At 33.2% G+C, this 13,996-nt stretch overlaps 2 protein-coding genes across 6 annotated transcripts in view; one reads left to right on the forward strand and one right to left on the reverse strand.

The window, feature by feature from the left end:
• The window catches only part of FANCL (FA complementation group L), a 171,234-nt gene that overhangs the window by 101,774 nt on the left and 55,464 nt on the right, over positions 1-13,996 (forward strand). For all 4 annotated transcript variants that reach the window (XR_012121174.1, XM_073212889.1, XM_073212874.1 and 1 more), the window contains one exon: positions 10,484-10,571. Coding sequence is in view for 3 of the 4 variants with exons in the window: in XM_073212889.1 (XP_073068990.1) it covers positions 10,484-10,543 (60 nt within the window). In the remaining variant the exon portion in view is untranslated. The remainder of the gene's footprint in view (positions 1-10,483; positions 10,572-13,996) is intronic.
• VRK2 (VRK serine/threonine kinase 2) overlaps positions 1-13,996 on the reverse strand; it is a 99,698-nt gene that overhangs the window by 26,194 nt on the left and 59,508 nt on the right. Inside the window, exons 8-10 of one of the 2 annotated variants that reach the window (XM_037020445.2) lie at positions 13,647-13,779; positions 5,444-5,564; positions 3,138-3,208 (exon numbers count right to left, since the gene is read on the reverse strand). In XM_037020445.2, coding sequence (XP_036876340.2) covers positions 3,138-3,208; positions 5,444-5,564; positions 13,647-13,779 — 325 coding nt within the window. The remainder of the gene's footprint in view (positions 1-3,137; positions 3,209-5,443; positions 5,565-13,646; positions 13,780-13,996) is intronic. The other variant, XM_037020447.2, reaches the window with a different exon arrangement.

Here is a 13,996-nt window from a genome sequence, read left to right on the forward strand (position 1 = left end):
GGGCTAATAGGAGTGATTTCCTAATCCTTCATTTCCCCTTCAGGGCCTCCCTCAGTTCAAGTAGGGAACTGTAGAGACACTGGGTTTCACTCCCTACAGGCAAAAACTCCAAAAGGAATGGTCATTACCTCTTTTCTCCATGAAAGTCAGAGAGTGACCATTTTATAATACCCTATTGCCCACAGCTGTCTTCTGGGAACCTAAGGCTGTTGGAGCTGAATGAGGACTCCTGCCTCTAGGGTGGTGGTGTTGATACTGTGGTAACTGAACCCACTTTCTTCCTCTCTGGTGTCCATCAAATTCTGTTACCTACCACTTGGCCCACCAGACCTCTGCTAACTAGCAAATGCTATGGCTTCATCAACTGAAAACTCATGCTTCCAGGAGCCCACCGGGAGCATCCAGTTCTTGAAAGGATGGCCAAAGAGAAAAAATGTTAAATTAACAGTCACTGCCATTTTAATATATATATCTTATGTTATTCTTTGGTTCTTTCAGGATTGGTATGCCAAGTTTTTGTATGTATTACAATTCTATTAGCCAAAATATCCCAAATGGAGGAAAAAGATAAATATGTTGGGAACACTCTACACAAATTGTTGTTGGAAGACAATGGAAGACTTGGCAGCAGTACTGCAAAGCCTTCGTGCTTCTGGGCTTGAAAAAAAATTAAGTACCAGTGAGACAGGAGAGGGAGAAAAAAGCCACCTCCATTATAAATTTATTATTATAAACCTGAAGTTTAAACTATTGTGATGTAGTACTAGTTTAAGTGCTACCCTTCCAAGAACTGGATTTATTATATTAAGTACACTTTTTAAATTTGCTAGCATATTTCCAGAGCTTATAAGACAAAATGCTGTGAGCAGTATGAAATTAAGATATTCTTGAATATAAGCAAGTGAAATTATTATTATTACTGATTATCATTTCAAGAGATAGAAACTTTTCAAACATTATTACATTCAGTTGGACATGCAGACTATAAACTTCAGGCTGTTTAATAAAATGTCTTAGTATAAAACTGAAGGTGTTCAAAACAAGTGTCTCTAAAATATGCCACTTTGTCCTGTGGACTGTTTGAGCTGAAGGCAATCAAGACCCTGTGGATTCATGAGAAACTTCTGCCCCTCCTGTAAGCACCTAGAAGAATCTAAATTGGGGCCTTTACCAAAATGAGTTTGTACCAGAGATAAATTTCATCTGAGTGACCCATCTGTATGGCAGGGCAAACATCTAATTACCAAATACCTGCTTTTCTTATTGGTGAATTGCCCTCCTCCCCTTTAAAGCCCCAAGCCCCTATCCCACTCCTCAGCCCAGGAGGGCATAAGTATCTCATTTAACCTTTCCATCTTTAAACCTCTCATGTATGTGGGGTTCCTGTATATACAAAATTAAATTTCATTTTCTCCTATTAATCTGTCTCATGTCAATTTGATTTTTATAACATCAAGAAGAACCTTGAAGGGCAGAAAATTTTTCCTCCCCAACAAACTTTTTGTAAATTGGATTGATTTTCATGCTTGCAATACCCACTCTCCTAGGCACAACCAAGTAACTTAAGAGACCTTTAGAAGTTAATATTAAAGTTTCAACATTTTGTGCTTTAGGAACAGATACCTGCATTTTATAAAATAATAGCATAGACTAAAATAAATGGTTTTACTGAAAAATAGGAACCTGGCACTCTTCCTATCATTTATCACTCAATCTTCTTATCTCAGGCAGCAAAAGTGTCACAGAATATACAGGGGCCCACAAGCATTTACTCCGTACAACTCTGAGCATCTAGGTTTTCTTTTTTCTAAGCCTAAACTGAGCAGTTATGTTATGTGTAGGAGGAACAGGAAAAGTAAGGGAGATATACACTTAAAACGTTTTTTGACATCTCCCCATCTCTCTTTTTTGCTCTCCTATTGAGTAAAATAAAAACTGTATGACTTGGTAAAAATGCTAATAAGAATATTAGCAAAAAGGAATATTGGCATTCTGACCAGGGTACTCAGTACAGTTAGAAAAGTGAAAAACTTTCATCCTTTAGCCCATCCCCACAATTGAAAATACTCTCCTGATCAACCCCTCCAACAGAATAAAAGGGACTATACAAAGCAGGACACAGAGGACTCACACTGGGGCAGACTTATGGGGCTTGGGAAATGGAGATAGGAAAGCAGGACTGGTTTGTCCTCTTGTTACCTATGGAAATGAAAACTTTGGTTTCTTGTCAAAGAAGGGCTGTAAATATAAGTTTAAGATGATTTAACGCAATTTTTTAACTCTCAGATGGAAACTGATATTATTTGACCTTAGCAAGAGGGTCATTTGTACATATTTACTTTTGTAAGTCAGCTAAAAGCTAACGTTGAGATTGTCCAATATAAATAGAGAGCAAGAGTCATTCTGTTTATCTGTATCTGAGAAAAAGCAAGCAAGACAACAGAAGTGGGCTCTTTTCTACAAGACAATCAAACTCAGTTGTTAGATTGGTGCTGAACACTGTACCGTGCATGCACATGAAAAAGATGAAACAGACAGGCACTTGAATAATTCTGAATTGACTATTTTTACTGATAATATGGTCAATTAAAGAATTATCAAACACTCTATATTAATTTGAAAAAGAAAACCGTTTAATGATAAATACCTCCAAGTTTCAAAGTTATATGCCTTTGCCAATCCAAAATTATTTTGCTGGCTGTTAAGTTGGTATAACCCAAGTCTAAACAGTATTCAAGTGTTTAAGTAATGATTTAGGTTTTTGAATTACTGATTTGAAAGTAGTATTTCCTTAGATCAACTTTATTTTATTTAAGCAATATACAGAGGAACAAAACCAGAAAGTCAACTTGAGAAATACTAGATACAGTTGACTATTAAACCTATGCATGATTCTCAAAATATGTATCTAAAATAAAACAATCAGCAAAGCCTAGAACACTGCCTAAATATTTTCATGTGACATTGTATTTGAATGTCAAAGAGAACCTAAACACCCCCTTCTCTAGCAACCTATCTGTAACCCTGAAGAGTTTCCTCTTACCCTGTGGAAAGGAGGAGGTGGGTTAAGCAAAATCTAAAAACAAGAATGACACATGTAGTGACCTGTAAACCACACAGGAAACAGCAGAAGTTACCATTTGACTTACAGCAACTGCTTCTGGAAGGAGCCCATTGAAGCACTGACTCAGGGAGTTCATCCAACAGCCTGAAACAAAGTAAAGTGATGCACAATTGTTTGTAATCCTGTGATTCACTGTTTTGATTAGAAAACAAAACTAGAATTCTATGTTGGTGTGTCACCAATATTGTGATTTCCAATACTTTTTTTCACCTACCCGTAATGAGTAAGAGGGCAAGATGGGGACAGGGGTGAGAGAATCCCTCAGTTCTCACTGATCGATTTCATAGCAATCACTAAGAAACTAAATGTAGAATTACAGCTTAAATGCTTTAATTCAGTTTGTAGATGTAGAAATGTAGAAGTAGGGGTATCTATCTTAAAAAACAAAAAATATATAGAAAAAATCTGAATTTTCAGGATATTTTTCTTCAGGTACTTGCCATTGTGGAGGGGTAAATTATTTAATTATTTATGTATATTGTTCTCCATTGGGCAGTGTTTTATGCCATTCTATGATTAAACAGGTTAACAAGAAATATCCAAAGGACAAAATAAAAACGCATTATTCTAATACGTTCCAGTGTTTTAGATGGACAGTTTTCATGACAAGATCAATTTTCTTAAGTTGCTTCATGCACAAATATATATACATTCAACTAAAATAATGGATATGAATTTTTGATTCACAACTCTGGCAGAGGCAGAATTGCACAACAAATGCACTGATGTAATATCAACCTATGTCAGGAAAATAAAGGGCATAAGGGAGAAACAGTATTGTGGTTGTGTATGCAAGCATGACCTTACAGGGAAATCAGTGTTATGCCTTCTCAGCAAGCTGAGTAAATTGTGATTATGTATTATAAGAAGTTTAAAAATATCTATGGATTACCTTAATTATAAACTTTATAATATGATAATAGCTTTAATGGGTTGTAGGTTTATAATAAACATATCAAAATAAAGATATTAATACCCCAAAATGTAAATGGAGGTTGTGTTTATTAGCATTACATTTTACTATTATACATGATGTCTTATTGTTTGGGCATATTCATTAAATATCTACAATGAATGTATCTATATATGCATATTAACAGGGCTAAAATTGTATTAGTCTTAGTAAAAAAAAAGATACATCATTAGAATTAAAATGCTAGTCTTTAAAATAAAGTACATTATTCAAATTAAATTGAGGAGAAAAATTGGATATGAGACTGTTTATATGTGCCGATTACTATGCTTTGACTTGACCCATTTATTGAAAAATGTCAGTTACACGAGGGTTAATATGGGCACACCAATTACTGCAGTAAATAACTGATTGGATTGTTCTAATATTGACTTATATAAATGTGTTAGTTTTAGAAGAGGGGCTAGGATGATCAAAATTCCATGTGGAGAAATATTTCATATAATGTATGTCAGTATTTAAAAACGTAGTCTGTATTATTCTGCATCTGCAGGCTAGCCTTTCTCTCTATAAAGAACTAATGCTACACTGAATTTGAAGATTGATTTCTAGGGAGCAGCTATTCCTTTTGTAAACTTCTGTTGTGTCTTGCCCTACTTAAAACATGGCTGCCTTTCCTAGTTGTGATATATCTGTGGATAACTACTGTTATGCATATCTTGGTATATAATGAAAAACTGAAAATTCTATGCTACATGCAATTGACTTTTTCTTTGGCCTGATCAATGAAAAAATGGTAAAATCATAACGTATTCTATTCTCAATCTGACCTAATTCTCATGCTAACATATTCTAGGTGATAAAAATTGAGTATGAATATTGAAAATGTTTATGTGGCTGCAAGATTCTCGTTTATAAACACCTCATATAAAAATTTTGTTTCTTCCTTAAGAAACAAAATACACTCCCTCCAAGATACAGGATTAAAAAGGAGGTATGTTGTTTTTCACTTGAAAAACATAAGCCCTATTTGTCCCATTTCACATTTCTGCTTTGCACAGTTAATATGAATCCGACTGCCTCCATATACTTACATAATGCTAATTTGAAAATATTCTTCCTTGAAAATACCACCACCTAGAATATAAGCTATAGAAAACACCATGTAGAGGAACAAATATTTCACTTTATATTTTACATTACAACTTATGTACATGTGATTTCATAGGTGTTAATTTAATGGAATTTATGTCGGTAAACTGGTTTTTCAAACATTTTTCATATTTAAGAAATTTGCTTTGGTTATCATCTTGGGTGAATGACAGTCTTCTCTAGGATATTAACTCCCTTTAATGTATTCCTTCAGACCTGTTGCTGTACATGATGGAATACTTGAAAAGCTGTACTTTGTTTTAGCAGTCTGCACAGCCACAGGGTCCTTCAGGTTCCGTTCCCAGGGCAGTTTCCCACATAACCACCGCAGCAGGCAGTAGCCAAGGATTTCAAGGTCACTTCGTCTGGACAGAGCTAGAGAAGCAAGCATTAAGAGAGAAAGAAGTGGGATAAGCAAGTTTTGAGAAATAGAGAAATCAGTGAATGAACTACCACTGATGAAATATGTAAAAGCCAAATGGGCAGTATGTTTTGTTTGTTCAGCTGGAGTAAAACTTAAACGCCCAGGCATTTGGCCCCAGTCCACAGTCAGTGACTTGTTGCTGTTGAAAGTAAGGGTCAGTTTCCTCACCTCCTCCAACTTCATCCTTCCTTAGTCTGGCCTGTCATATGGACTTGATCTCCATGGCCTCTGACATGATCCAGACAACCCATAACCTGGCACCAACACTTTCTCAAAGAGCCAAGCAGTAAAACAAAGAAATAAATGTCTGCAGCTAAATTGCTAACATATGTTACAGGAAGTCCATGGGGTCTGCATTGGTCATGCAGAGACCCTCTGAGCGCAGACTAAACACTGATGGCCTTTCCTGTTGCACTCACACTACTACCATTTGAAGTTGAAGAATATGGCAAAACTGCCATCTAGTGTGCAGTATTAAAACACAGGTCTGTCTGAAGAGTTTTCAACTAAATGAAAGTACAAGATAAAATACGCTTACAGTTTGGGGTACACGGTTCTAAAATTTTGCAAATACTGTTTTGAGATAAAAGGAATGCTAAGGTAAAATTCTAGTCATGTATCCTGAAAATAAAATAAAGGTGAAGCAATGATGTGCATGGAAGTGGTGGGAAGTAGATTTTGAAGCAAACAGATGCTTTCAGAATTGAATGTAAGATGGCTTATAAATAAAATAACATTTTTAGGCCACTGTAAATAGTTTTATTGAACTATTAAATGTTGAAGACCAGTTTTATCATAACTTACTATATTTTTTAAAGTGCCTTCTTTCAAATGATTGACAATGAAATCTAAGAAACATCAAATATAACAAATATTACTGAAATAAAGATTAAAACATTAACAAAATTCCAAAACATTAACAAGAAAGACTCATTTTTATAACCATTACAAATTGTTGTGAAATGGGCCGGTATTTACATTTCTACCATTGCTTGAATGTTCATCTGTGTAGGGATATAAAATCTCCTAAGTGCAATATGTGGCTGTTAAATCTGCTGTAAACAGGTACCCTATTTTATTATTTTTCATTAAAGAAACTCTGAAAAGTCACTCAGTAAATGTAGTTTTTAATTTAAAAAGTCTTCTACTAAAGAACAATGCTACTAGCACATCGTAACTACTTTTGGTTACCATACCTAAGCTAATATAACAGCAGAAGACAAGATTAGCTCTTGCACACACTCTATCTTAACTACATTACAGTACTGGATTATTAGAGGCCCTTCCATTTAGCAGAATGCTGTAGTCCCATGGGTGCCATATACTTCCTGCACAAGCTTCAACAATGTCCTAATGCAAGACTTGGCTCTCCTATGAAAATACAAACAATCTTCTACCATGCTGTTCTGTAGTGATTTCTTCAGTAATAAATCTCCCACTAATAATGGAATGGTTCCATTTGTACATATGTGTTCACTGGTCCCTTTTCCATTATGGCAATTCCTGATTACCCACTTAAAAAAATTCAGATCCTTTAATTTTCCAAAAATTATATTCTGGCACCTGTTTGGACTACATAGGCTACACACAAGAAGGAGGCCTTTTGAGGGAAAAGCAATCAGAATTAGAATGGAATGAACCTTCCCAGACACTTCCCCTCACCCCTTAAATGAGGGATTAATTGATATGAAGCTGTAAGTAATGACAAGTCATTTAGATTTCTGAAGTCAGTCTTTCATAAACTGGTCTTCATCTGAAATAGCCCTTCGAGAGTTAACTTTACTTCACTATCATAGTTTGGACTTACCCAAATTAAAATACATGATCACACTTTTCAGCCTTTATTTTTCTTTTAATACATATATACACTAATGACTATGATTAGGTAAATGTTTTATCACTGTTTCCACTAAATTCTGTAGAAATACAAGGTAATGTTAAAGAAAAAATCCTGCCTTCACTCCTCCCACCATTAAAGAGTGAGTATACTTCTCCCTGAGATTCCCTCCGGGAGGATAAATGGCAAAGTTTCATGTGTTTCAGTGAAGTTAAATTGTAAGATTCTACCAATGATTTTATCTTCTTTACAGCTACTGCACACAGAAGATAACTTTAATATCTGTTAAATTAATTAAAAATAAATATTTTGTATGACAATATTAGCATCTATGTGTGTGTAATTAACAATGAATTGATCATATATCTAACTGACTTTAAAATACATCATCAAAATATAGGTGATATGACAATTACTGAATCTAGGAAGTGAATATTTATATATTCACTATATTATCCTATTATTTCCTGTCTGAAAAAAATTAAAATGCTGAAAATAAAAAACAGGAATTGATCATAGTTGAAGAGGTCTATTAATATCTAATGATATAAAATATTTTTTTATTTGCAAGTTGAAAAATATGGATTTTTTGGTAAAGTTTGCATTTCTGTGTAATTTTAAATAGGTTCTTCAGTTACATTTGATACTTAATATAATCTTTAATAGCATATTTTCATATAGGTTTCTTTTAAGATGAAACTTTTATTTATGGTGCTACTCCTTGGAAATGTAGCAAGATTCAGTTATTAATGTTTTTTTCTCCACACTCGTTAGTTTCTAAATAAAATTTTGCATCTAATTTTAATTAGCTTATTAATATGGAACATGTAAATGACTTCTTTCATTGAAAGCCTGTAGTGTTCTCAACTGCTCAACATTTCTAAAGTACTGCTAAGAGTACCAATAACAACAAGAAAAAACAACAGCACAGGTGAGAATCTGAATTCTATTCAGTAGAAAGCAGATTCCAGAAACACCTGACATTAGAATGCATAAGTAAAATGAAAATAATTGACTTAACTTACAGAACTGCTACTGTGCAGATCTCTCTGCTTTTATATTATCTCATTTAATCATCTAAGCATTCACATAGGTAAGTATGATTAACCCTCTTGACAAGTAGGAGTCTCAGAAAGATTAAATAACTTGCTCAGTATCAGAGCAAAAATTGACAGAGCTGTGGCTTGAAATCCAAGCCTTTCAGAATCCAAAGCCTACACTCAATTTAGTAATTACTTTGCTTCCATCGTTAGTTCTTACACCATTTAAACAACATATGTATTCTACTTCAGAGTTAGGGAAGTATTTGAAGCAGCCATTTTAACTTAAAAACACCAAAAGACACACTGACACAAAGACGGTTGTTTTGGCAAGGAGTAAACAAGCAGCAGATCCTGAAGTCTAAGCTGTTAACACTAAAAAATTTTTCACAACTTTCATGAAGACTTTCTTTTAAACTACTCCATTCTGATGAAGAAGTGTGTCTAGTTTAAACATTAACTTATAAAGTGTTAAGTGTTCTTCCAAGCTGCTATGAGAACAACAGACAAGTTACCTTAGAGAATTTATCCTTATTGTAATGATAAACTTGAATAAAATTATCTGGGCCCAATTCACTGAATGGAATGAAAGAGACATTGGGAGATAAAGTAAGGGTTAATCTCAAGATGGATCAGGTTATTTCCCTAAAGTATTTCCTGTTTACTTTTATTTCTTATATAGAGTAACATTGTGAAGTAAAACAAGGTTTGGTAGGAAATAATAAAGCAAATTTGAAAAAGTAGAATATATCTCAGTAAGATGCCCAACTGATGAAGTGAATGGTGACTAAGGAATGAAGTTTTTTTAAAATTTTTCCATCTAGTAACCTATATTATTCAATATTTTGCCAATTCAGATGTATAAAGAGCTAGAAAATTTCATGATGGTTACAAATTATTACAACTTTAAAAAGGATGTTAGGAAAGTAAAATACCGTATGTCATATTTCAAATAAAATATTAAAACCAGGTCTCATTTTTTTTCAGTATCTTTTATATTTTAAGGTTTAGTTTTTTGTGAAACATTACTGTGTGAGGCTTAGGAAAAAGTTACTCAACAGAGCAACAGTATATCCTACACTAGGCCAAATGTATATTCTTAACCCAACCAACCAGTCTAAGACCCATTGTCAAGACTTCAAAAGTCATGTTGAATGTCAAAATTGGGTTATGCCATATAGAAGGAACAGGGTCTCATTACTGTTTATATCAACCAAAGACTATTAATAGCAGTCAAATCAACACTATATTCTTCTGACTATAACAGATACAACAGAGCACATCAGTACCACGATGGTTTACTATAATATGCTATCATAATTGAAAATGGGTTCTCTTTTTTGAATTATTGTTTAAGAAGATAAATATTGTGTAAAATATGTCATTTTCCCAAGTGTGTTAACATGAAAATACATTCTCAGTTTATTTCACATATATTTTGTAAGCTGGAGTGCTAGATTGGAATGAAATGAAACTAAGCAAGAAATAACACAAGACTTGGATCACACATACTGTAGAAATTGACAAAATAAAAAAGTATGTAATGTATTTCTTTCCTTAATATTGAATATATTAAACAAATGGACATTTAAAATGCAATTTAGATATATTTTATGGTCATCAATGTTATCAAATCCTAACAAGTATTATACACTCAAAGCACAGGCCTGAAGTATTTAAAAAAGCTCAGTATGTTAAATGTAGTATATCTCTAGAGAAATTAGGTATTGACTGCATGCCTCAGTGAGTAGAAAAATCTACAAAAATCCATACCACACATTGATCCAAATACTGCTTTTTAACATTACTAAGAATGTAACAAATTTTAAAATAGTGTATCTGACACAGATATGTCTCTTTAATTATCAGACAACAAACCCAAAATATGTCAATGTTTATACATGTTAGTTTTTATGAAGTATAAATTTATGAAGTAAAAATTCATAATAGAAGAGATAGGCCCAACATCTATTATTCTTATTTTATACTATAGGAACTACTTCAGCCACTCAGAAAATGCTTTAGATTATACAAGAGAACTGAATCTGGATAAGAATCACTGCAAGTTTTAAAACATACAGGTATGTACAGAGATGTATGATATTTCCAGGGATGGTTACCTGCCTGTTCATCCATCTGTCCATCTACCACTATCTATCCCTACTCATATTTCTTGGTTTGTAATAATATAAGCTACCCTCCTTTTACATAATGCTGAACTAGAAAATGCTTAGGTGAGACTGCTGATTGGCACCTTATACAAGTTCCTTCATTTAAAAAATCCAACTAATCTACAAGAAAATGAGTTAGCTTCAGTTTCTAAATAACCACTACAAAAAGTAGCCTGATCAGACTGTCTGATCTCTGCTAACAGTCTCTGTTAAATGTCTAATTCATAAGTCAGTTTTACATTGAAGCCTGAATATTTCTTTGGGTCTAACCAAACAAATATCCCTGACACATATGCAAATGTTTTGACAACTAGAGGTTATATTTCCTAGTGATAACTTGTTTTGCTCTTTATGTTTTCCTTTGCATTACCTTTCTCAGTATTTATTTGATCTCAGAGCTGGACTAGTATAGAAATATTTTTCTGAGATTAAACTACATAGTGACTGTACTGAAAGTAAACACAGAAAATATTCTGCAGGATTTATGGCCTTATGTATTCTGGTTTCCAGATATGACTAAATGATTATTTTATTTCTAATAAAATTCTAAAGTAAAATGTTTTATTTTGGAAACCTAAATGTAAAACTTTAGGAATGAGTAGTATTCAAACATTTGAGGATTATATGTATATGATGTATAGCTGCATATTAAAACTTCAGCAAATAACACATATACTTACATGTACCTATGTATTACACATATACATCTGTATATATGCATGTATGTATGTGCATATATGCATATATGCATGTGTGTATATGGATGTATATGTGTATATATATAGAGAGAGATATGTATCTATATATAGAGATATGCCTAAAAGTTTAGTGTAAACTCTATTTTAAATGCATTAGGGGAATCTACTTTTCATAGGAATCCTGTGAAACCTATAGCAAAAATGAGTATTCACACCAGCATATAACTTTGCAGCAAATACCAAAAAAAAGAAATGTAGGTTCTCCTCTGAGTAGTCCTCCCAGTATTAGCATCTTTCTACCATTATTTTTAGTTCAATCTTCTCCCCAAAGACCTAGCATGGTGAAATCTACCCAGCTCATCAACATCTATTATTATTTAGGGAGGAAAAAATGTAAATGGACCACAGAATGAAAATTTGTTCAAAGCTTTCACAATGACAGCATCATGAAAACACTTTGAAACTATGAAATGACTGTAGAGGGCTTTCAGAATTATCTCACAGTCCAAACACTGACTAGACCAACATGTAGCAACTTTATATCTCATTCCACAATCACAGTGGTTTCTTAGCTATTTAACAGTGAAAACCAGATTATATCAGTATTAGAGCTATCAGTTGAAGTAAGTGGCCCAACTGTTAATATCATTATTAACAAAACTGGACCAAAATTCTGTATGATGAATTTCCAGTTATACCACTATCAAAACAGTACTTCCAGGTTTCTGAAAATTCTTTCATACTAATACATCTGGCAAAAGTGAAGAACAAAATTCATTAAGAGTGAAACTACTTTAAACTGAAAGAAAAAACACTACCATTGAACATTTGACTCAACATTTCTTAATTTTGTCCCATTTGTATCTTTAAATGCTCATTGATTCATAAACAATGAAAATGGTGAAATAGTACATACTACTATAAATTTCAGTGATTGTTATTTTCCTAACCAAACTATCTTTGAAAAAAAAATGTAGTGACTTCTTCTACTCTTATCTGAAGTATAAAAGCTAATTCCCATTTCAGAAAATTTAACCTGTGGTTCTTCCTTGTAAGGCAGAAAGTATACAATTGACACACTTGTTTCACTTTTACATTGGCCTACCTTAAACTAATGTGGGTTTTAATTGCTCTGGAAAATGATCAAGACCCTCTGTATTACATGGTCAGTGGTCCTTTTAATAGAAAAGACAATAATATACAGTTGTTCACACCAACTAAAACTCATTGGAAAGTATCTGTTTAGGGTAACAGTTCAACAACCATTAACAAGTGCAAATGTCTAATTGCCTGTAAGTGAAAATATGGTTCTTTCAAAGCCATTTAAAAATTGTTTGTATAATTTAGTACATTTGAAAATACTTTTATAAACAAAGTTTACAAAGAATATAATTTTGTAAGCCAAAGTTTTTCAATAATCACCATTTTTTCTAACATAACATTAGAATTGACTTTTTGTCTTGCTGACAGAGCAACTAAGAAAGTACAGTTGCATTGACCATATTGATTGTGAACAAAGCAACCATCAGTGGGACTCTGTACCATATATTTTCAATATTGACCTCGTACTTCCTTTTCTATGGTTTTCTGGGTCGGCTATTGGATTTGGACTGCAGTGTAATAAACAGCTAAGGTTTAATTAATGGTAAATGAATACAAGACATAGGTTATGACTTTAACTAATTAGGGAATTGTTGAATTAAGTTTGCCTTGGAATGCAAGGCAGTACAATCAATATCCAATAAAAGGACTATGTATGTAATTTACCTGCAAATGTGTTTCCAATACTATCAAAGTGAGTTTAAATAAGTAAGATATATGAAAGGGGACTAGAAGAGATTTGCACAAGTTAACACTTTATAGTTTCAGAATAGATTTCCTAATGTTGAGAGATGGCATCTTCTAAAGCTCTGATAAGGATACAGTGAAAAACAAGAATATTTCCTCATATGTGCAACTTTACTGAATCTGTAATATTCAACAGCATAAAAATTTCAACTGCTGACAACCAAGCTTAACCTCTACAAACTAGTGATTTCCTGCTCAAAAGGAGTATCAAGTTTTGCTTACTTGACACCCTTTTGCTCCTTTCTCACTTATCACAGTCTACATCTTCTTCATTAGAAGAATATTTATCAGCATAACAGGAATTCACTATTTTGATAAAAATCTCACCAATGTTACTCTCACTCTTCCAACTGACTATGCAAAGGTCATTTCATGGAGCCTTATTACTCTTTACTAAAATCATTTTTCTGAAATATAAGTAAGAAAAAAAGAAACCTACCTACTCCCTTGTGGGCATCCAAGCTAGTAAACTCTATTGTCCCATTATGGCCTTTCCTAGGATTTTCCTGATAGTGTTTGTGGTTCCCATTAGGACAATATCTGTAGGCAAGTCCATAATCTGCAAGATAAACCTGGAACACATGAACAAATGAATAACGTTTTTGTCCTCTGAAAATATAGCCTTTATAATTAAGTCTAAAGAAACTGATAGGTTAAGAACAGCCTCAGATCTTCATTTTTTTAAACCAAATGGTGCCTCAGGATAAAATATATACAACTGGGGGGCCATAACAACTAACTTTCCAACTTAAATCCTTTCTTCATCATAGGCATATCTTGTTTCTGAGT

This window comes from Manis javanica, chromosome 1 (genome assembly GCF_040802235.1).
Source record: "Manis javanica isolate MJ-LG chromosome 1, MJ_LKY, whole genome shotgun sequence".
NCBI lineage: Eukaryota > Metazoa > Chordata > Mammalia > Pholidota > Manidae > Manis > Manis javanica.